The sequence below is a fragment of the Micropterus salmoides genome, unplaced genomic scaffold (assembly GCF_014851395.1).
Source record: "Micropterus salmoides isolate LMB-PRFRI ecotype aquatic unplaced genomic scaffold, ASM1485139v1 Ms_hic_scaffold_1, whole genome shotgun sequence".
In the NCBI taxonomy this organism is placed as follows: Eukaryota; Metazoa; Chordata; class Actinopteri; order Centrarchiformes; family Centrarchidae; genus Micropterus; species Micropterus salmoides.
In genome coordinates this window covers 50363106-50386815 of record NW_024040040.1, presented here as the reverse complement: position 1 = coordinate 50386815, position 23710 = coordinate 50363106, and the positions used below count along the sequence as shown (strand labels likewise).

Genomic DNA, 23710 nt, shown 5'->3' with positions numbered 1-23710 from the left:
GTCCCAGGGGCCCGTGCTGGGAGGGTCTTGTCGCCGGCTGGTTATTTCGACAGACGCCTCCCTCACGGGCTGGGGCGCGGTCATGGACGGCCGCTTTGCAAGGGGATCCTGGCAGGTGCATCGATCCGAGTGGCATATCAACTGTCTCGAGATGTTGGTGGTGTTCCAGGCTCTAAGGAGTTTCCTGCCCGATCTCCCAAGGCCACCACGTCCTGGTTCGTTCCGAAGAGAACAACACAGTGGTGGTGGTCTATCTGAATCACCAGGGCGGTCTGCGCTCGCGCCCTCTGGACAGACTGGCGCGTCAGATCCTCCTGTGGTCCCAGCAGAGGTTACTATCGCTCAGGGCGATGTATCTCCCGGGGACGCAGAATCAGGGAGCAGACCTGCTGTCGAGGCAGGGGCTGAGGCCCGGGGAATGGAGACTTCACCCCGAAGTGGTGGAGCTCTTGTGCGAAGAGTTCGGCCCCATAGACGTGGATCTGTTTGCGTCTCAAGAGACTACGCACTGCCCGCTATGGTTTCTCTCGTTCCTCCAGCCCCTTTGGGTCTGGACGCCATGGTACATTCGTGGCCGAGGCTACGTCTGTACGCTTTTCCCCCAGTCGCTCTGCTCCCGGGGTTCTGGAGCGGGTCCGCCAGGACAATGTCGGCCTACTGCTCGTAGCCCCGTTCTGGCCAACCCGGGTGTGGTTCTCGGACATCATGTCGCTCCTGGACGGCCCGCCGTGGCGGGTCCCTCTGAGGAGAGACCTGCTGTCCCAGGCGCAGGGCCGGGTTCTTCACCCTTGCCCCGCCATATGGCGACTGTGGGTCTGGCCCCTGAGGGGGCACAGTACCTAGAGGCGGGTCTAACAGCCGGAGCAGTCGAGACCCTCCTGAGCTCCAGGGCCCCGTCCACACGGAGGATGTACGGCCTGAAGTGGAGTGTTTTCTCCACTTGGTGTAGGGAGCGGTCGGTGGACCCTGTTACCTGCCCGGTGTTTCAGGTACTTGAGTTCCTCCAGGACCGGTTCTCTGCTGGTCTTTCCCCTTCCACCCTCAAGGTGTACGTGGCAGCTATTTTCCACACCCCTCTGAGGGAGGGGTCCTTGGGGAAACTTCCCTTGGTTGTACGTTTCCTCCGTGGTGCCCGGAGGATGAGACCTGCGACTCGGTCCAAGGTTCCCACTTGGGATCTGGCAGTGGTTCTTGGGGCGTTGGCTGAGGCCCCCTTCAAACCCCTGGAGTCAGCTGAGGCTAAGCACTTGACCCTCAAGATGGCCTTTCTCCTTGCTATCACCTCTCTGAGGAGGGTGGGGGATTCCAAGCGCTTTCGGTTTCCCCGCAAAGCCTGGAGTTTGCCCCGGGGAATATTAGGGCTATCCTGCACCGTCATTCAGGATACATCCCTAAAGTGCCTTCTTGTGCGGCAGGGTCCACAGTGCTGCAGGCATTTCATCCTCCACCTCATGTGACGGCGGAGGACGGGAGACTTCATCTGCTCTGCCCTGTCAGAGCACTGAGTATTTACACTCTGAGGTCCTCCCGTTGGAGGAAGGCTGACCAGCTGCTAGTGTATTCTGGGTCTCCCAGGGCCGGGCTCCCTGCATCCAAACATACTATTAGCAACTGGATTGTTCAGACTATTTCTCTGGCCTATCAGTTGCGCGGTTTACCTTCACCTGTGGCTGTGAGGGCTCATTCTACCAGAGGCATGGCGGCCTCTCGAGCCCTCCTTTCCGGGGCCTCTTGCAGGATGTTGTTTAGGGGCTGGCTGGGCCACTCCGCACACATTCATTCGGTTTTACAGTCTTGACCTTCCTTCGGCACCTGGCACTCGTGCGCTCTCCTCTTAGTCGTGCCACTTTATTGCACACAGGGGCAGGCGGGGTTTTCGGCACGGTTTAGTGGGTATCTCGTTCCCATAGTGTCGTAACCGACGCAGTTCGAGTTCCCTCGAAGGGGAACGTCTCGGGTTACGTATGTAACCCTGGTTCCCCGAGAAGGGGAACGAGAGACTGCGTCGGCCCGCCGCACCTCTCTCCCCGCCTGAAGCGCCTGCTTCATAGTTTAAGCTAATGATGAGTGTGTACAGGTGTGCTTTATACTCCTCCGGTTATTCCGTCACACCTTACCGTTCTAGCAACAGGCCAATAGGATTGGAGTGATTTCATTCACGTTCAGACCTGCTTCGCCTAGAGGCGTTCCCATAGTGTCGTAACCGATGCAGTGTCTCGTTCCCCTTCTCGGGGAACCAGGGTTACATACGTAACCCGAGACGTTCTCTGGGTTAAACCCATCCTAATTAGGAGCAGTGGGCAGCCTCTGTACAGAGACCAGGGAGCAGCTAGGGGATCCCTCCAGTTCCCAAGCCAAGTCCGCTAAAAGCACATTCTCTGACCACGAATCGAACCCGGGCCGCGGCGGTGAGAGCGCCAAATTCTAACCACTAGACTACCAGGGATCCGGGTTATGGTTATCTAATATCATCATGTTTTTGTGTAAGTGTAAATGTAAATGTATAATGCATTTGAGTTGTTTTGTATTTAGCTTTTTACATTATAACAAATTGCACCCTTTTTGAAATGTCATCTTTTTCATTTTTGTTTATAAAAACATATTAAGTGCCCCATATATTTTTTAACACTGTAATGTTATTTTATCTTTGAACACCTCATTAAAATGTTTTAAAAAATAAAAGAAATAACAGCTTTATTATCGTGCAATAGATGTAAATTGTTTTTCCACATGGAGAAATTAGTCTTTCAGGATTTTGGTTTAACATCACCTGTAAGTGACTGTCTTGTTTCTGTGAGTCAATCCCAGCTGACATCAGGCAAAAGGCAGGCTACACCCTGAACAGGTCACCAGTCCATCACACATAGACAAACAACCACTCACACCTAAGGACAATTTTAGGGTCACCAATTAATCTAGTCAGCATGTCTTCAGACGGTGGTAGGAAGCCGTAGCACCTGGCAAGAACATGCAGACTCCACACAGAAAGGCCCGAGGCAATCGGGGTTTGAACCTGCAACCTTCTTGCAAACAGTGCTAACCAGTGCACCACCATGCCGCCCACTCTGTGAGTCATATGTTATATATTTATATGTTATAATAATAAATGCGAGGCACAAACTCCCAATGAAACTCGATATCAGCACATCGATATCATCTGCCACTGTGATCCCTTTTTGACTTAAATGTCCATCAACCAACAACTGTAATAGAAAAGATCTGATCATAACAGACATAAAATGGCAGCGCTTCACTCACTTCCATTTTCTTTGAGATCCTCTGTGTCAGTACGAGTGTTTGCGCCCAATGTGGCCCTCAGGGTCGTCTGGGCCAGTGTGTGTGTGGCTTGGGAGCCATTTTTAACACGTGTGACCCAGAAGGAGGGGTCCACGACCCAGTAAAACACGACAGCATCCACCATTAACGGCACCCCGTCTGCAGTCAGAACCTAAGCAGGAAAGGCAGAGGTGAGAAAATGATGCAACTGTTTCGTTTCCTGTGCTACTCTTTGTGGAGAATAAATTCCAAATATGATCTTACATTAATCCCCATAATCATCTCACAACCTCCAGGAACAGTTCACTGATTTATTGAAAAGGTGAGTTTACTTGCGCAGGTAGAAAATCCAAGCAGAGAGTCCACAGGTAAATGGGAATGGAGCAGGCACCCGGATTTATGGTGCAGAGGCTGGAAAGTAAAGGCAGGGACCAAGAGGAGAGGCTGAATGGACAAAACTGGGTTGTGGCCAAATTGTTGTTTTTTGCTTAGGAAGGTTCCTATCAACTGTCTTCCAGCATCCCTGCTTATGTTAATTTTTTTATTTCAATTCCAACAATGGTATTGAATAATATTTTGCACCGGGTTGTCTACGTCTCTTTCGCCTGCATGAAACAACAAGCTAAGAACGCAGGGGGAAAGATATACTTTTTGTTGTCCTTAGTTGTCTTTTCCTGTCCTTATGAATTCTCCTTCACATCTTTTCCTGCCCTCATAACTTTTCCATCGAGGTCAAGGAAAATTCTTTAGGAAAAGACAAAGGCGGTCTATTTTTGGACTTGTATACCCAGGACTATGCAGCTATTTCACTAATGAACGAGACAGTCCGCAGGTTCACTTTCTGTATGACGTCGAGCCATCAGACCTGCAAAGATCAAGTAAGTTGACAGGATGTTCTTATTTTGACACTTAAATATGTAACCAGAATTAAACATTCCCTGACCAGGAATCAAACCCAGGCCGCAGCAGTGAGAGCACCAAATCCTAACCACTAGACCACCAGGGATGTCATGAATGCTGAAACTCCTGATCAAAACCAAATCCTCAAGCTGCTGGAGACAGTGCGAGTCCTGCGAGGCAAATCATTATCACAGATTCTGGTTTCGCCCAACTTTAAGTTCTGGCAAAAGGTTCATTAAGCTTTGCAAAAAGGGCTCCAGGCGGATCCAAGTGGTATCAGAGCTAAACTAAGTGTTGCTAACAGGAAAGCTATTACTAAGTAATTAATAATAAAGTAATTATTTACAATTATTTATGATTTCTTTAGCATGGAAAGAATAACGTTTTCTTAACATTAAACAGCAGCAGGTCAAGTTTGTTTTGTTTTATCTTTTTCTATGTTAACTGATCATGAAGGTACTGGTTCTATTTAATCTCTGTTTTTCTACCGTACATTTTCTGTACCTCTATATTTTATTTTAATGGACCTCATTTGCTTGGATGAATAGAGATCACAGGTAGATTGTCACTTTACACCGATACTTTAGTAGGTGTAAAGGAAAAGCTCTTTCTTTGATTGTACTGTTGTTGAAGGACAGAGGAGTCTGTTTTAACTCGTACCAGGTCCTTTGGCTCGTCCTTTAACAATGTATTTTGGTTTTTGACTGTTGCCAGGCATCTTCCCCATGGGAACCTGTGTTGTTGACAGACCAAACAAAAAAGTGTTACTGGCAGCCTTTATATAGAACAGCATACACATACAGTACATACATACTATGTATGTATTTTACTATTTGATTGTGTTTACAGAGTATCCCAGGCACAAACATTTCCTCCGTTGTAGTTCAGTCTTAAAAAACAAGAGGACACAGACAGAACTTAAAATCAGCCTCTTTGGATTGGAACGATTATTATCATTCTTGATGAAGGTGTCAGTTAATTTCTCAATTGATTTAGTTTATAAAATGTCCAAAAGCTGCGGGAAAAGGCCCACAGACTTCCTGTTGCTTATTTTGTCTAACAGTCCAAAACCTACAGATTTTTACTTTGCAATGATGTAAAAAATCACATTGACATCTAAAAAGCTGGAACCACTGAATCTTTGACACAATGATTACTGAAGTTATTATCAACAGTAATGCGTTACATTACTGCGTTATAGACAAAAGTAATTTGACTACTTTATAAAGTGTTACCCCTAATACTGGTCATATCCCTAGTTAACATTTAACCTTATTTAACCAACATTGTCATGCACCGATTTGGCTATTTGGAGCAAGGCACCTTACCAAACTATGAAAACTTATTTACTTTTAACCACCAATGGAAGTAGGCTATTAAGGCTACTAGTAGGCTATTTTTTAATTGACTTCTACATCAGGGTTCCTCAATTACATTTGTTCTAAGCAGACAAAAATAATTGCCATATTACTGTTTAATATTTTCATCTTTAGCATAATGAACGTTTTTATTAGCTTAGCTATATCAATGTGAACAGACTCCTTAAAAACATGATAGGCCTAAATCCATAAGGATAAATTGGTGGCCAGCTTTACTAGAAAATGCTCTCATACTGCAGCCAGTCTGGTGCAGCGAAACAAAACTATTGTAGGACACTTATTGGTATTTTCCATAATCATGTGAGCAGTCATGATCTGACTTTACGCTGCACACAGCATGAGTCTGCTAACAGCGAAAGTGAAAGTGAAAGGAGTTGGTTACCTGGCTGAGAAAGTGGAGGTTTGCAGCCTGTCGCCTGCAGCTCTTTATGTGTCTGCTGCTGACTGTAGCAGTAGGCTACTCACTGCAATATTTAAAAATGTTTGATGAATGATCCGCCTTGCAAACAGATTGCATTTCCCGTGACTACTTCAAAATAACAGTGAACTCGTGTTTGGCCAGTTGAATGCTTTTATTGCTTTATTTATTTTGTGAAGCTGCAGAAGCAGGACACTGCATCATTTTCCTTGCACTTTTTTTACTCACTAACGGATGTGATTGAAAATGTAGCGAAGTAGGCTAACTTACAATACTAATAGTAATTCGTTACTTTCCGCCTCAGTGAGGAACAGTAAATGATTTAGGCCTACAATGTAAATGCTCCGTATTTGTACAGCGCCTATAGTCTTTTCGACCACTAAAAGCGCTTTTACACTACATCTGCTTTCACCATTCACTCACTGAGCCTAGTGCTCATTCGCACACATAAATACACTGGCGGAACAGCCACCAGAGACAATTCAGGGTTCAGTATATTGCCAAAGGATACTTAGACATGCAGCCAGGAGGAGCCGGGGATTGACCTTTCCGATTAACGGGCAACCCGCTCTAACAGGCCTAACAAAACAACAACAGCAAAAAAATTGAACAAGCAAAAAGGATTTATTGTTTCTCTTTAAAGGTTTCCTTGTACAGTTTGGTAGTTCTGTTACATTTTTTGTAAGAGTCAATAAGTTTAAAGGGTTTTGGCCTTTTGGGGGTGATCAAGAACATTCATGATCGGTAGGCCTACTACACAAACACTAACAGCAAAGAGCTATGACAGAAATATGCAGAAATTATGTCTGGCCATTTCATTATAGCCTATTTACAGGTTACACACTGTAGTTGAATGGTCTGCCTAGTCTATGTTTATACAGTATTTGTATCATTTAAACATCATATTTGTCAAAATTCAATTGTTTTGTTTCACAAAAAGTGACATTGACGAACTATTTATGCACACGGCTGCATGAAAGGGACCCGAGCTTCTCCCACTGCACTGTCTATCTTTGTCTGTGACCATCTTTTTGCACATATGTAGTGGAATTTCACATGTAAAATCAGTAAGTTTACAATTGCCTTGACATTAATCTAGTAACACAGGGTAACATGGGCCAAGGCTAAAAAAAACGACCTAATGTCACACTTCTTTTTCTCACTCTTCTGGGTGCAGCTAGTCTCACTCAGAGACGGCCCGTGGTATAGGCGACATAGTTGCCTATAGGGCGCAAAATGTCAGGGCTTGACGCAAATCAACTCAGCCCAGCTGCTGTGACACTGGCGTAAGCCGTGATAGTAATACCTCGCGCTACAAGTCCAGAGGGTTGTTACGAGTCTGTCCTTGTGTAGAGTTTTGCAATATAAACATCTAAATCATGAGGTGCAGCTTTGCTCTTTTACACCACACCACACATGTTAGCTTTGCTAACACATGTTAGCTTTGCTAACACCACACATGTTAGCTTTGCTAACATGTGTGGTGTGGATTTGTGGTGTGTTTTCCAGCTGGTTTCGGTTTCACATGCAACATGTAATCTGTGTGCTGTGTCAGTCAATGGTCTAAAGGGGGTAATTCCAGCAGAGCAATAAGTAATGCACAGCAGAGTACAGGACTGGTAGACTTTAAATATTATGAATTCTAAGTCAGTCTCGTTATATGGCGGCTTTTTTGACTGGACATGTCAGAGAATTAAGATGTGTGGGAGAGATTCTGAATGTGCAGAAAGTTTTGAACATGAGCAGAAAACCTGCTGAAACACAGCAGCTATCAAAGTACTGGAATAAATAACTTAAATTAAAATTACTTTATTTGAGGTAGAAAGGTGTCACATGCACATACATCCCCAAATAAAAGACACAAAAGAGGATGTGTGCATGTGTGTGCTTTTAAATTAGAAAAGTTGATCTACAGGAGAAACACAGGCTATTTAAAAGCAATAGCTACAGAATGCCTGAAAACCTTACTGCATTATATTCTATTAATTTTTTTGTATATTTGAATTGTCACCTGCTGCCTGAATTTTGTGTTTTCCACCATATAATTCTGACATAAGTTGATCTATTTTGTTGTCATTTAAAGTAAGCTGTAGATAAAATCTAATTGTGTTAAATTTATATATATTTATCCTACAAAGATGTGTTGGATTAACATTATCAGATTGTATAAACAACACGCAGACAGCTAGTTCACTCTACATGGACAGAAAACTAACCGTTTAAACCTTATTACAAATTATAAGTTTGCAAAATATGTATATATGCAATACCTGATTTTGCACAAATGAAAGTTCTGTATACTTCTTCATGGCCCGTGTACGCTTTATTTTGCAGTAAAGATTTAAGGAGAAAAAAAAAAGATTCTGATTATTACCACATGAATGCATCAGTCACCGCAAACCACTCCCTTTCCAAGCCACAGGAGACGCTACGGTGGCTGACACACTGTGTTGGCTCTTGTGCTAAATAATACATACATTTGTCCAAATTTCTCTTATTTTCTTACTTCTAATAAACTGGTCGACTACTACTACTAGAATTACAAACGTTACACTGTAAAGATTATCTAGGTGGTTCAGCTTTAAAACATAAGTTCAATTGCTGCCTTAAAAATTTGAGTAAACTCAACTTTAAGAAAAGCTTTGTTTCAACTCATGATGTTATGTTATACAATTTGTTTAATTAATGATCATTTATTGTTTGAACTTAAAACTGTCAGTTAAAACAAGTATCTATATTACATTGTCCACTCAAGGAAACTTGCTTTATCTTGTCAAACAAACATACAATTCTACACCCTTTCAACTCACATTTTTAAGTTCAGATAACTAAATTTAAGACATTTCAAGTTAACTCCACTTGAATATTGCCTTGGTTTCAACTCATAAATTCAACTTTATAAAGTTGATATAACTACAGTGTTCTAGTTGTGTCAATGTTGTTTTTTTAGTTAAATGAATTCTTTGCAAGTTTGAGTTATTCTAACTCATAGTGAGAATAGACCCCAACAACAGCAACACTGTAATATTATCTTAAGTGACTTGCAACAGGGCAGGGTAGCTTGCTGGTGTGCCTGTGCAGGCCGCAGTCAAAGATCAAAATAGCAGCACTTGTCACCTCCTTTCTGAAAGGGCCTTAAGACCGTTGTATTTTGGTTTGAGTTTGAATATATGACTTATCTGCAGTGTATAATTAGCAGGGGTGAGCAAAAACACCACTATCTATATCTGTATCTGTTAAACAATTTAAATTTCCTGTATCTGTACTCAGAATGGGCGGGGCTTAACCTATAAATGGGCGGGGTTAACTGGAAGTTATTTAAGCCTGAAATTTGTATCAGAACTTGCTATATTAGAAAACTATTTACAGAACAGCCTCAGAATTGAGCTTCAGCGCAATGTTTTTGATAAAAAAAAAGGTTATATTTATAGTTTATAACAAAACAGATATTGACACATTTTACTCTGATGATACTCATAAAAGTATCTGTACCAGATACTCGTTTTAACTGAGTACACGCTAAACCCTAATAATTGGTTGATTATGTCTTTGTTTTTCTCAAACTCAAAAGACGCAGCACCTAGGCTTTTTTTTCTCTAGCTCCAATCCTCACACCTCGCCTTTTTTTTCAACTGATAACTTACATACGTAAGTTAAATCAACACGACAAAAGTGTCAAATAGTCAACACAATGAATTAATGCAAGTTTAACTTTCTAAAACTCGTGCAGTTGAGTTCAAAATCCAAAACTTGTCAGAGCTATTTGAGTTGAAAAGAAGAAGTAAGTTCACATAACTAAATGGGTCTATGATTTTTTTCAGTGTACTCAACGTAATGACAAAACACGCTCTGTGGAGGCTTTGGCCATTTGGCCTACTGTAGAAACATGGCGACTGGTCGACTACTACTACTAGTACTACAAACGTTACTTCTTTTTCTTCTTCGTACATACTCAACGTAATGACAAAACACGCTCTGTGGAGGCTTTGGCCGTTTGGCCTACTGTAGAAACATGTCGACGCAGCATGGCAACGTCCATGTAAGAGGACCAGCGGTGTATGTAGATAGAAATGTCTCATTCTAAGTAATAAAAACATAAACTGTCCAGTGTCTAAATAACATCTAACTTACAAACGATCAACCATAAAGGGGGAAGACGCCTCCCCTCCAATGGGGTGAGATTCCCCGGTCGTCCCGGCCTTTCTGTGTGCATGTTCTCCCCGTGTGTGCGTGGGTTCTCTCCGGTTGCTCTGGCTTCCTCCTACCATCCAAAGACAGAAGGACTATGTTAATTTGGTGGCTCTAAATTGTCCTTAGGTGCGCGTGGTTGTTCGTCTATGTGTGGCCCTGCGATGAACTGGCGACCTGTCCAGGGTGTACCTCGCCTTTGACCCGATGTAAACTGGGATTGGCTCCAGCCCTTCTGTGACCCTGTACTCAAAACAAATGCACATACTTCATCTATCAAATTCAATCTTGAGGACGACATTAGGTCAAAATATGTACAAAACTGTAACATGTATAGGGCTATAAGTATATTGTGGCGTCAGCTGAAATGATGATCATAATATAAACAGAGGTTTACCACATGTATAGCTTATTATACTGTGACCATATTTGCAGCTGTATCCTTTGACCTGTGATGTGCAGCTGACTATGACTATTACTATTACTGTGGGTCAGTTTTCTTGAGGCAGGAGAACTTTTGGGAGTTACTAATCTTTATTCATATAAAGGCAAACACAAAATTCAGGTGGCAGGTGATGATTCCAAATATAATACACTATAATACAGTAAAGCTCTCAGGCACTTTTTGTTGCTTTTAGATATAGATATATTTTCACCTGTAGTTAAACTTTTACAAGGTTGTTTATTTGTCATTATACACCACAAGGTTGCTGTATAATGAAACAAAAGTTTGTTGTCCCTTCAAGCTGCACACACAGAACTTAACAAATGAATATATTAATATTTGAATACACATTTAATGTGTATTCAAATATTTTCATGTTTTTTTTTTCATGTTTTTTCCTTTGTTTTGGGAAGTAGCTTCTTAAATATGACTGTGGCACCTTTACTCACCTCAATTATCCATCCATCGTCAAGCGCTTATCCTGCATGCAGGGTCCCTGGGGGGCTGGAGCCAATCCCAGCTGACATCGGGGCGACAAGGCGGGGTACATCCTGGACAGGTCGCCAGTCCATCGCAGGGCTCACCTCAATGATATTAAATCATTTTAATTCAGTTTCTAAAGGTTTCTGCTCATGTTCAAAACTTTAAGCACATTCAGAATCTCTCCCACATAATCTCTCTGTGTTCTCTGACAGGTGCAGAAAAAAAAAAGTCGTAGCCTACTATAACGAGAACAACGTCATCATTTACGAGAATTCATAAAACAGTACCTGCCCTATACTCCGCTGTGCATAAGCCTGCGATGTTGCTCTGCTGATTTGGCCCTTGCAGACACCGTCTGCAGACACAGAACCGTTTGGGACTGTCCTGGATGAGAGGAGGTGGATAAACGAAACTTATTTGATCTTCAACCAAGTCCAGTTGCCCTTGACTTTAACCTTCGTTGGATTATTATTTGAAACACTTTGGATCAGACAGAAATATCACCACAAATCCACACAAATGTTCACAGTCCTAAACAGAGCAACTCTGCGCCTCAGATTTTAGATGTTATTTTGCAAAACTCTTTCAGATAGTTAACGCGACTCACCGCGCGAGGTCGCATCGCATCAGCTGGGTGGGGTTCTCTCGCCCTGAACTCGGGTTCACGCTGATTGTTATCAAGGTTCACGCTGATTGTTATCAGTAATTCATGTGTTTTTCACTGCGTGAGTAAATCGATGTGTGGCGTGAGAGCGTGTGAACATTGTCTGCGTGAGTGCCACTTTCAGCGCCTGAGACTTAGCAGCTCTGCTGTTACATTATTTAAAGGTTAAGCAAGCTAAAGTTTTACTAGTCTGCCTGTTTGCTCCTCACCTTCACCTTACACGGTGCTTCTGAACAAATTGTCTGACCAGAGATTTGGCCATTGCCTCCCTATGATTTTATTCTTCTCTGTTTGTTTTGGCTGCTCTTTTCTGGGCCACTGACATTTATCATGTAAATACATCTAAAAAGTAACAGTAAGTACAGTAAGACAGTAAGTAAAGTGTGTAACTTATCCTATTTAAGGGTTAACCATAGACCTTTGCGTGGACCCCCACATACAGGCTCATTCATAATGTGCATTTTGTTGATATATTAATCAATCAAATGGCATCAAGAATAAAAAAGTGTGTAGTTTCTCATTCATTAAACCTTAATGCCAACACCCATTATTTCTCTTTTAATAGATAACAACGTAAAGATACTCAAAGGTAAATAAAATATAATAAAATCTCTAACACGACTCACATGACAGATTTTTTATCCAGAGGCCCAGAGTTTAATCAAAACCTGGAGAAATGCATGCATCGCAACCTGCAAAGTCTGCTGATTTGAAGTTTGCACAATTTTGTTTCCCATGTTAACTTTTAATAGTTTTTTGGGGGGGTTGTTTTGTCATACTTTGAACTGTGTCTGTAGGAGATGGTGCTCTACAAATAAACTTTCTTGTGGTATTGTGCCTATTTTTTCTCTCTCTCTCTCACACACACACTTCCTGTGAAACTGTCAGGCCAACTCAGTGGTTGTCTTCCATCTTCAGTAGTTTACTCTCTGCTGATGTGTTGACACTGACCTCTCCCTGCTTTATTTTACCCTCTTTGATGCAGACACACACCAGACTTCAGGGAACAAAGTCAGCCATCAGCACCAGATCTGGAAATCAACGGCAGCAGTTTTAAATCTCAAAGGGAACGCAGTGCTGCTGTTTATAGACATGAAGCTGTTCTGAGAAAGCAGAAGGTGGTGAGACAGTGTGGTGGACGTCTCTCTTCGCCATGGCATCAGCTCTGCCGGTGTACTACCATGGCGCCATCAGCAAAAAGGAGTGTGAGGATCTGCTGGGAAAGAAGAACAAGGATGGAGCCTACCTGATCCGAGACAGCGAGACCATCCATGGAGCCATGTGTCTTTGTGTTTAGTGAGTACCCTCTTTTTGATGTTTTACATCTGCCACCAGAGCTAGTAATACCCCAGTACTCTAATATAGTAGAATTTGTAGTAGGAGTGCATTTTATAGTACTTCATTTTTATTTTATTTAGGTAAAAATATTGCATCGGTACTAGTGTTGCTCATGGTTTTAGTATTAATATTATTATTATTCTCAGGTTATATTTTAATTCAATGTTCTGTTTATTCTTAATTTTATTTCAACAGATTTTACTTTTCTAAGAAATGTTTTGTTTTTGTTTTGTGGAATGTTTAGATTAATTTAAACTTTTCATGTTTTGAAAGAAATATAGATTATCAATAATGTTTTTTTTAAATAAAATATACTCAAATGTTATATTTAAAGAGGTTTGTAAGAATGTTAGTCTAAGTTCATATTATATCACAATTATTAAATATATAGGCTATACATACACTCCAACAAAGTTTAGTTAATCCAACTTGTTTTTAAATATAGCAGGAACAAAGTATTGTCTGTTCTTAGCTTCAGTTTGTACATATTGTTTTGCTTGCTGTCACTTTGGAACATGATGGGCAAAGATACAGACATTTATTTATGCATATTATTACTGTACTTGTGCAGGCTTAACCTAACATTTGTTGTGGTCTAGTGACAGTGCATAGTGGTTGGCTGCTGTTTCTGCCACTTAGGAAATTTCCATTTCATGTGTGTGGTACAAAAAGTAAATGCACCAACCACAGCAAATATTTAAAATAGAAATATGCTTTTAAATGGCCCTTCCGATAAAAGAAACATGCCTTTCCTTCAGGTGTTAATGACACTGGAAGCATTCAAACTATGTGCGTGTGAGTTATGTGACCACGCCATGTTTGTAATGGTTTCTGTCATGTTGTTAGGGCATGTTGTTCAGAAGCTGCACGGATGCTTCGTCATCCTGGACTTCATGGTTACACTTCTGCAAATATTATGAATAGACAATATGTATCTTGTTTTTCTTTGCAGTAAACAAAGTGTGGTGTATACCTACAGACTGCTGCAATCACACACTGGACAATATACTCTCATGGTAAACACACACACACTGTACATAAACACTAGAGCCACGTCCATGTGTAATTAAGTATTTTAATTTAGTTAACTGTGTTTTCTGTAAACTCCCAAACACGAAGGTATAAATGCTGTTTCCAAGCCCTCTGTACACTGCCAGGGATTTGATTTGATAGCCTTTATTGTCCCCGAGGGGCAATATGTTGCTACTACAACAGTAGTTAAAACACATCAACCAAGTAATAAATAGAATACCTAAAAACATAAAACATACATTAGTTAAATTATGAGAAATACTGAGTCCTTGCTGGATATAAAACATCTGTACGTTCGTCTGCAGCATCAAGTACCGCAAAATGTCAAGTATTGAAAGTTGGTGTCAAATATTTTGTGTGGTTCTTTATTTATTCTTTCATTAGATGTTTTCTCATTTAAATCAGAAAATAATTTAAAGTTTAGATTATATTTTACTTCGACAAAACTTTTTAGTTTGACATGTTTTCACTGACCAGTTTGATGTACAGTTTGTCAGTATCTCCGTGTTGCAAAACAATACTGAGGATATGACCTCAGTGTTCTCAGTGGCAGCCTGACAGTCAAAAACCAAACTAAGTGTGAAATGTCACACTTTGCTACTGAATGGAGACAAACCTGACAGAGACACTACACATGCACCGACACTAGCTGCTACTACTGGCAGCAAACACACACAGTCACTATATATATTATATATTTTAGGTGACTTTAGTGTTACATCCCTAACACAAACCAAAGGTAATAAACATAAACATAAAAAGAAATAACCTTAGATCACCTGCCTCCTTCTCAAAATAAGTCAGATAATTGGTCGACAATAGACAGTAAGCTAATACTTTTACTGTCCCTTTAAGGCACATGGACACACATCGAAATGCACATATTTTTAAACATAAACATCAATCAGCAAGTTCATAACATCTGGTAGTATTGTAGTACTCGAGACTGGTCTTGGTCATAAGACCGGCCGGTCTTGGTCTTATCTTGGTCTTGACCTCATTTGTACTCGGTCTTGTCTCGGTCTCGGACATTGAGGACTCGGGATTTTATTTGAAGACCAGTCAAGACCATAACTTTGGGAATATCAATAAATTGCTTTTGCATTGTCTGATTTGTTAACATCCTAACTTTGATTGGAAGTAAAACTCATTGCTTCAAATGCAACCAATAACCCTAATTAGTCACCCCTCCCTGCGATGCTTACGTTGATTTCAGCACTTTTTGTATGTGGGTGTTTTAATGGGAATGTGGATCTTTCAGATCAGTTTGAGGAATACCTACGATCTCATTCCACATTTTATTGCATGCCATGCAATGCTGGGAACTGGTCTTGGTCTTGACTCGGTCTCGGTCTCGATAGTGGCTTTATATTAGCTGTGTTTATGTTGCTCCACAGCATTTGTATTTCCAACATACAGTGTCACACAAAAGTGAGTACACCCCTCACATGTTTGTAAATATTTGATCATATCTTTTCATGTGACAACACTGAAGAAATACCACATTGCTAAACCCTATTGAGTATCTGTGGGGCATCCTCAAATGGAAAGTGGAGGAGCGCAAGGTCTCTACCGTCCACCAGCTCTGTGACGTCGTCATGGAGGAGTGAAAGAGGACTCCAGTGGCAACATGTGAAGCTCTGGTGTTGGTGCAGTTTCACTTAAGGGTGTCCTCACTTTTGTTGCCAGCGGTTTAGACATTAATGGCTGTGTGATGTGTTATTTTGAGGGGGCAGCACATTTACAAGCTGTACACTCACTACTTCACATTGCAGTCATTTCGTCAGTGTTGTCACATGAAAAGATATAAACAAATATTTACAAACATGCGACGGGTGTACTCACTTTTGTGAGATACTGTATACTTTGCTTTGTTCATAACATTTAAACTCATTAACAGATACCGCAGTCTTTAAAGGAACAATTCACCCCCTAAGTGGAAACTCAGCTGTTTATCTGATCAAGCCCGTGTCACAGGAAACTCCTCTGACGTTGTTTTCCACTCCACTCAGAGCATGAAGCGTCAAATCTGCAGAGAAGCTAATTGCAAATAGTAAAGTGTTGAATCTGACCTTTCCAGAGTTTTTTTTAGTGAAATGGAACTACACACTGATAGTCAGGCTGCTTTAGAGACAATTTACATTTTGATCGGAACAATGTATTAATGTGTTATTCTGAGGTGATGAAGATCTTCAAAGACATGAAACTTGGCCTCCCTGATTTTGTAAACATTGATTCGGGCTCTTTATTTTCCCCTTTTTGTCCATGTTGTGAAATTACTCCTTTCTACATTTTGTTTTTAGATTTAGAGGTAAAACAATTAGTTAATTAGCTGTGTTGATACTTGCTTAATTTTTTGTCATTTTGCAAGCAATTTATTCATTTTCTGACATTTTCTAAACAAAAAACCAATGGGATAATTATGAAAATAATTGGCGGATTAATTGATAATGACTGTAAGTGTTAGTTTATAGTAGCCCTAGTTTGATTAAAATTAAATTTAATGCCAGACTTTCCTAATATTAGTATTGCATTCCAAACAAATATTTATATTAAAATCAATTTACGGTATGCTGTTATTTCTTCAGACAGCAGGAGGGTTGGAGGAGACATTTTTTAAGTCTTTGGAAGATCTGATCCGTCACTATAAAAGGAAGAACCAGGGACTGGCCATCCATCTGCGCCACTCAGTTAAAAGGAAGACAGCCTTGTTAATCCAGCCCAGGAAACCACCTGAGGTAGAGCCACAGAGGGAAGAGATACCTTTACGTGAAGAAGAGCCTGACTATGAGAGTACGTCATATTTTTCAGTTTTCTTCTCTCGCAGTGTCTTTGTTGATTGTGGTGTATTGACCTTTTCTCAATTTTCCTCTAGATGTTCCTGACTCTGACTACGTTGAAGTCTTGCCCACCTGAACAACTCTGACTTTTGACATTTAGCATCAAACACATGAGGAGAGTATGAAAATACATTTTTGGGGGAAGTCTGAACCATTAGTGCTTTAAAAAAACGATGTGAGATTCACAGACTGGATCGAATTCAGAATAATGAACAAGGAACTTGGACAAATGGATGCTGAAGAACAATGAACTCTTCATCTTCTTGTACTCCTGTAGTTATTCTTTTATCCCCTGTTTTTAGCCACGCTAGCAGTATGGTTCTACAGATGTCGATCCGTCCGTTCACTTCTACGGAATTATCTCAACAACCATTGGATGGATTGCCGTGAAATTTGGTTCAGACATTTATGGTTCCCAAAGGATGAATTGTAATCACTTTGTTCCCTTAACAGCCCATCTAGTTCAGTTATCTGGTCTAATTTTCAATTTGTTTTGTGAGTATTTACTTGCAAAATTATGATTAGTGCTATGAGCAGATGTTAACGTACTAACCTACGGTACATTATACAGTAGCATCAGCATTTTGTCAATGCTTTGTGATACTTTGTGAGCTTACTAATATTAGCACCACTGTGTCTAAGTCAAGCGTGGTGACTTTACACATGCTGAATGTGTGGGAGCTGCTAATGATGAGCAGTAGCATATGATATTTTTTAACACCCACTGTTAGACTGAGTCTGAAAGGAAAGTGATCAGATAACTTTTGCATGTCTGACGAGATGCTAAAATGAGGACAAAAGGGGATGCATCCCACACAGTGAGCCAAACATTTCAACAACTGTGTGATCAACTGATCATATGCGTAATTACTTCAAAAATCTGAAGATATGTGCATGTGGAAACTTTTGACCTATTAAAGGAAGTCCTAAAGGGATTACTCATATAGCAAAAGATATGCCAAGTGAAAGGCGGTTTCAGTATTTCTCAGCCCTTATTATTTACCATCACCGGCAACCATGCAGAGCACAATGTCACAGATTTTTGTTTTTATTGAAAAACCACATAAACCATCTTCAGCTTCTTTTTGATCTTAAATATCCAAAAAGTAATTTCTTTAGATTAATGTTAAAACAAAAAACTCATAGAATAGCAAAATATTGTCTTTATATATGATATCTTCCTATACGTATTTTTATGTAACAAACAGGAGGAAATAGTGCATTTGTTGTGGACTATTTTCATCAGTGGATGAATCCACATGTGGTGCTCCTGTTTGTGGTCAGAAAAAACTTCAGTGTGTGTTCTCGGTGATGATGGAACGTGTCACCCAGTGCAGCAGTGAGGCTCACTGATGGGTTTTTAATAGTTTCTGGACAACAATGGAGGTGTGTGGCTCAGAGGAAGAAGAGACATCAGGCTGTGAGACACACACAGGACTTGTTTTTGTCTTTCTATGGGATTTTAGAAAAAGAAAGAATATCACCAACACTATGCTTTAAGTCAATGGATCTGAAAATTATGGTATGTTATTATTTTTAGTGGTGGAACAAAAAGGTCAACAGGTCGAAGGTGTTTCAGATTTGAATTTTGGGTGCGGTGCTAATGAGGGAGCATTGAAGGGATGTTCACTGTTCACACTGTAAAAATAGTGAGAAATGCCCTCACGATTACCCAGAGCCCAAAGTGACACCTTTACAACAAGTCCAGACCTCAACGTTATTAACAATGCATTAAAATTGGAAAAAATAAAAAGGACTACCTTTGTGTAGACTCTTCCAGCCACTCAAAGTACTTTACAACCATAGGTGTCATTAACACTGGGGACGCTGGGGACATGTCCCCACCACTTTTTGAAATGGCTGATTTTGTCCCCATGAGTTAATTTGTTCAAAAAAACATTCGGAAATATAGCTTACAGTTAAATAACAAATGAAAATGCCTTTATAAAGGTTAATTTGCACATTAAGAAAACATGCAAAAAAACCCCACCCAAAATCATGTAGCTCCTATCAGTAACTTTAACAGCTTCTTGACTTCTTTTTGGCCAGGTTGGCCAAGTTGATATACAGGAGAAACATATCTGAAAGCAACACATAATGCCTGAGAGCTGCACTGACTTACATTCTATTTAAATATTTTAAAATGTCATGTGCTACCTGAATTTTGTGTTTCCTTTTATATAAATAAAAACATTTCCACCATAAACTGGTGCAGAAACTTTCACCAAAGTAACACGCTTGTTTACAACACATGTAAAAATTCACACACTGATGTAACTGCAGTGGTGGCTCAGGAGGTGGACCGGAGGTCCGATCCCCCGGTTCCTCTGCATGTCAAAGTGTCCTTTGGGTGTGAATTTATATAAATGTTAATTTCTGTTCTGATGATGCAGTTGGCAACTTAGCGTCTACCATCAGTTTATGACTGAGTGTGAATAGGTGACGCACTGTACTGTACAAGTTAGGATCATTTCCCATAACTGCAGAAAGAATAGCACATTCACACACACACACACAACGATGGCTGGGGTTCAGTATCTTGCCCAAGCCCACGTCAACCTCGCACATCTTCCGATTAGGGGACGATACGCTCTACCTCTAAACCTAAATGTTTTTGCATGAAACATGTCTTCAATGATTTAAAAAGTAGTTAGCACTTAATTTTCTGTCAATCCATGAATGTCTCAGATGAACTACTATAAAACTGTTGCAGTTTAATTTACAATAAAATGTATTTTATAAACTCGTTGTGTGTTTTCGGGTGCAAAAATCTTGATTGGTAAAGACATTAAAGCTGCCAGATAAATGTAGTGAAGTTAAAAGTACACTGTTGACTACCCCTGAGATGTAGTGGAGTAGAAGTGGAAATAGGCATGAAAACAACTAAAAAATAACTGAATGTAATGCTGCAGATGACTTGCTTAAATATTTAACTTCTTAACTACGCAGATGTGGTGTTTAAACACACTAATGCAACAATGTGCATTTTTGTATGACGTACATCTGTATCTGATTAATCAGACATGTATTCAGAGTCACAGTTCTGGCACACATAAATTGCCTGGCCTGAGGTGCAAACATCGCAGGCCCATTTTTATTTCACACACTTAAACCACGTCTTCTTTTTAATACTGTATGAAAATGGCTCCACGTAGATGAGGCCAAAAGAGATGTCAGCAGCTTATGTCAAAATCCTTAGCTGTACTTCTGATTTGTTCTTGAACTTCACCTGCCTGACAGCCTTTAACATTATGTCAGCTGGTGTTCTGTCATTCTCTGTCTTCTGTTGATCATTTTCTTCCTTCCTTCAAAAACACATTCCTCCTTGAAATTACAAAAGATTACAAGCTTATTTGTCTACCACCCTTGTTGCCTAATTAAATTAATAACTGTATGATGTAGTGTGTGGGTTTGTATCTACTAACACACTACATGCCTATGGTATAAGAGCGTATATACCCTGTCATGAAGTCTTTTCCAGGCACATGGCTGCTGCTGTAAACTACAGTGTGTAATATTCTATTTACAGTAACATTTAATACTGGTGTCAGAGGTAATTACACAATTTCACATAGTTGTTTGAGCATATTTTATGTGTTTATTTGTACTGGGGCAAGTAATCACATGTGACAACTTGCCCCAAAGTCACTGAGACAACTTGCCCCAAACTGACATGTGTGCTAATGTCAGCTAAATCTCAAGGTAAGCTTAACATAGCACTTCAGCTGAAGTATCAAAAGACACGTTATTGTCTCCTCTACTTTGTGCAAAGTTATCATTTTGAACATTCATGCCTAATAAGGTTGGATTACATAAAATGTAAAGTGCAAATGTTTTACTTATGAAGCAAAAAAATAATAAAATTGTGCTCACCTCATATTAGAGTGACCTTGACCACATGTGAACAGGAAGCTGAACATAGAAAAAGAAGTCACACAAAGTGGCTATTTGATTTTTGACATAGAGGCTCTAGTGTTGGAGTTATGAGCAGTGTGACACCTTACACATGAGACAACTTCCCCCTGCTCTCCCCTACATTAGGCTGTTTGAGTATATGTACTGAATTACATCCCACAACCGGCTGTAGAGTTGTTTGCTTATGTTGTTATGATCACATCAGATGATTCAATCAGTTGTTTATCGTTAAGCTCTTAATAAATAATACTTATAGATGTTTTCCCCAAATATTTTTACTATGTTTTGTAAAGAAATACTTTGCTCTGCAGCTCTGTTGAAGAGTTGATGCGTGCAGGAGATTAAGTAAAATCCATTGTAACTTTAATATAACAATGTAAAATCTAAGCATGAAAGTTGGATTTGTTGTGATGCTTTTTCAAAGAGTTTCATGTGCATTTCAAACATGCAACATATTAACAGATCAAATGAGCCTTCACACATGTATTTGCACTATGGTGTCCTCACCTGTGCTTCCTTTACTGTCAACCTTTATTGTAATGAAGTGTTTTATATAGTTTTATATAGGTGTTAATGTGATGAGTTGAACAAAAAACAAAATGTTAGTGTGAACTTCACCCCAAAATTAACAAATACTGAGAACTTGACAGAAATGATTGTGTTCTCTGAAACCAGAGAAGACTGATCTTATCATTCACACATGTGGTTTTGATGGTCTGGCTGCACTGAGGCTGCTATGGCTTTAATTTGACCAATGTTGTTGCTGCAATAGATGCATCATAGTGTATTCTTTTACTTTAGTTATTTTATTTAGTATGAAACATTTTTTTATCACCACAGACATCTAGAATGTGGAAAATATGTGATTTTAATATATCCTATATAAGCTATGTTTGATGTACAGAGTGACAGAGTGGTCATCGGGCTGGGTCACTCTCCAAGCTGCTGCAGAGCTTGTAATTGATGCTGAACTCTTTGATTTAATAAAATTTTATGATCAAGAACAGTGTCAAGCAGGTTTCTTCTCAACACATCATCGCAGCATTATCGTTCGGACACCACATATGAACGTGGACTTCCCTTATAATCTTGTGTGGTTACTGTTAATGTGCGATTAAAATGTCACTCCAGAAACCTGACATTCTGAGATTATCCATAATTTCCTCACTTTGCACATTGATGTTGAAATGTAATAAATATGTTTGCTTACCACACCATTTCTCTGTACGGACAAAAACATTACCACACATCCTGTTCTCACACCTCCCCATTACAAGCTGCTCATAAGCCACATTATATTTCTCACTGACTCTTTTTTAAAGCATTATTTTTATTACTTTAGTACCGCCATGGCATCATATTAGGACATGCATTTTGTTTTTTTTGGGGAGATTTATAAAATGTTGCACATTGGGAGGGAATGCATATTTAACTGTGCAACGTCTCACCAAAGCACAGAGGAGAATCAACAAAGCGGAAAAATTCAGCGATAGATTTTCAGACTATGGTCTGACCACAGTTTCCACAAACAGACAACTTTACACGTCTACAATACAAACATGCATATATGTAGTGTATGGACACGTTCAGTCATTGGCAGCAAATCTTCAATTTTATGAGATCAAAGGGTGAAAGGTGTGATTACCATGACTGAGATTAAAGTCTTTGTCCCAAAGATATAATGTGTGTCTACAATAACATCCACACACTGCGGCTCAGGAAACTGTTATTTGATTGTTGTGTTATTGTTATTGTATGGGCTGACCGACAGCAGACAGGTGTGGAAAGCAGCAAGGGGCTGTTGCTCTTCCTCACACCCCTCTCTGTTTCCAGTCTAATAAAGGCAAAAGGTCAACTACGTCATACGAAACCTCCAGAGAAACTGGCATGATTATTTTTTAAACTGTAAAATGTCCTACTCAGTGAATATCTTGGTCACAATTATTTGATCAAACGGATAGCCTACCTATCTGAAATTGTTTATGTGTTGTTTAGGTTTTAAATTATATAATTTCTTGAGTATTTGTTAGTTTACCACAGCACGTTAGACCTGTGTGTATGCAGATTCATAACTAACTAACTAATAAATAACTAATAATGCAGAAAGAAAATCCAGTTCATTAGATTTGAATGTGTATATAATGTGAATTTTATGTTACGTTTTTGTGTCAGGCATGCTGATATAACTTTGTGTTTATTGTTGAGGCTATACCTTCATGTGTTGCTGCACTGTTATGCATCATATGAATATATTTGCCTATTATTGTGTTTGTAAATAAGATGGACAACATTAAAAAAAAACATTTCAGTACAGTACAACACCTCCACTAACCACAAAGATGAATCAACACAAACTTTTTAAAGACAGGGCTCTTGTATTTGATTGCATTAGACAGGTGAACCAAAATCAATCTCTACAAATCAACAAGGGACAAACACATTTTAAATTAACAACAAATAAAGAGAAAAACAGCATTTCACCAACAAGACATGCCACAATCATCAGCCTTTAAATCTTAAATGGTTTCTGGTTTACTCATGTCAACTGAAAATATAAAGTAATTATTATTATAAATTAAAGTAATAATAATGTAGGCTATTTATTTTTTTTTTTACATAAGAACTACAACGGATGTTTCTCGCCCCGTCCTGTTACGTGAATTCTCTGGTCCAAAACACTTAAAAAGGGGGGGGGTGCAATTTCATATCGCTTATTTTATATAACACACATACAAACCTTTGCATATTATTTAATTTAAAACTGGAGAAAACGTAGTTACACCTTCCTGTTTGTTTATATTGTACATAAATGAACATAAACTGTATCGGTGT

The 23710-nt window shown here is 39.8% G+C and overlaps 1 protein-coding gene across 1 annotated transcript; it reads left to right on the top strand.

The window, feature by feature from the left end:
• Positions 1-12662: 12662 nt before the first annotated feature.
• si:ch73-264p11.1 (uncharacterized protein LOC100000923 homolog) lies at positions 12663-19706 on the top strand. The gene is made up of 4 exons (XM_038732553.1): positions 12663-13049; positions 14044-14107; positions 16712-16916; positions 16999-19706. Exons 1-4 carry the CDS (start codon positions 12907-12909, stop codon positions 17037-17039), a joined length of 453 nt encoding a protein of 150 aa, XP_038588481.1. The 5' UTR covers positions 12663-12906; the 3' UTR covers positions 17040-19706.
• Positions 19707-23710: the final 4004 nt, after the last annotated feature.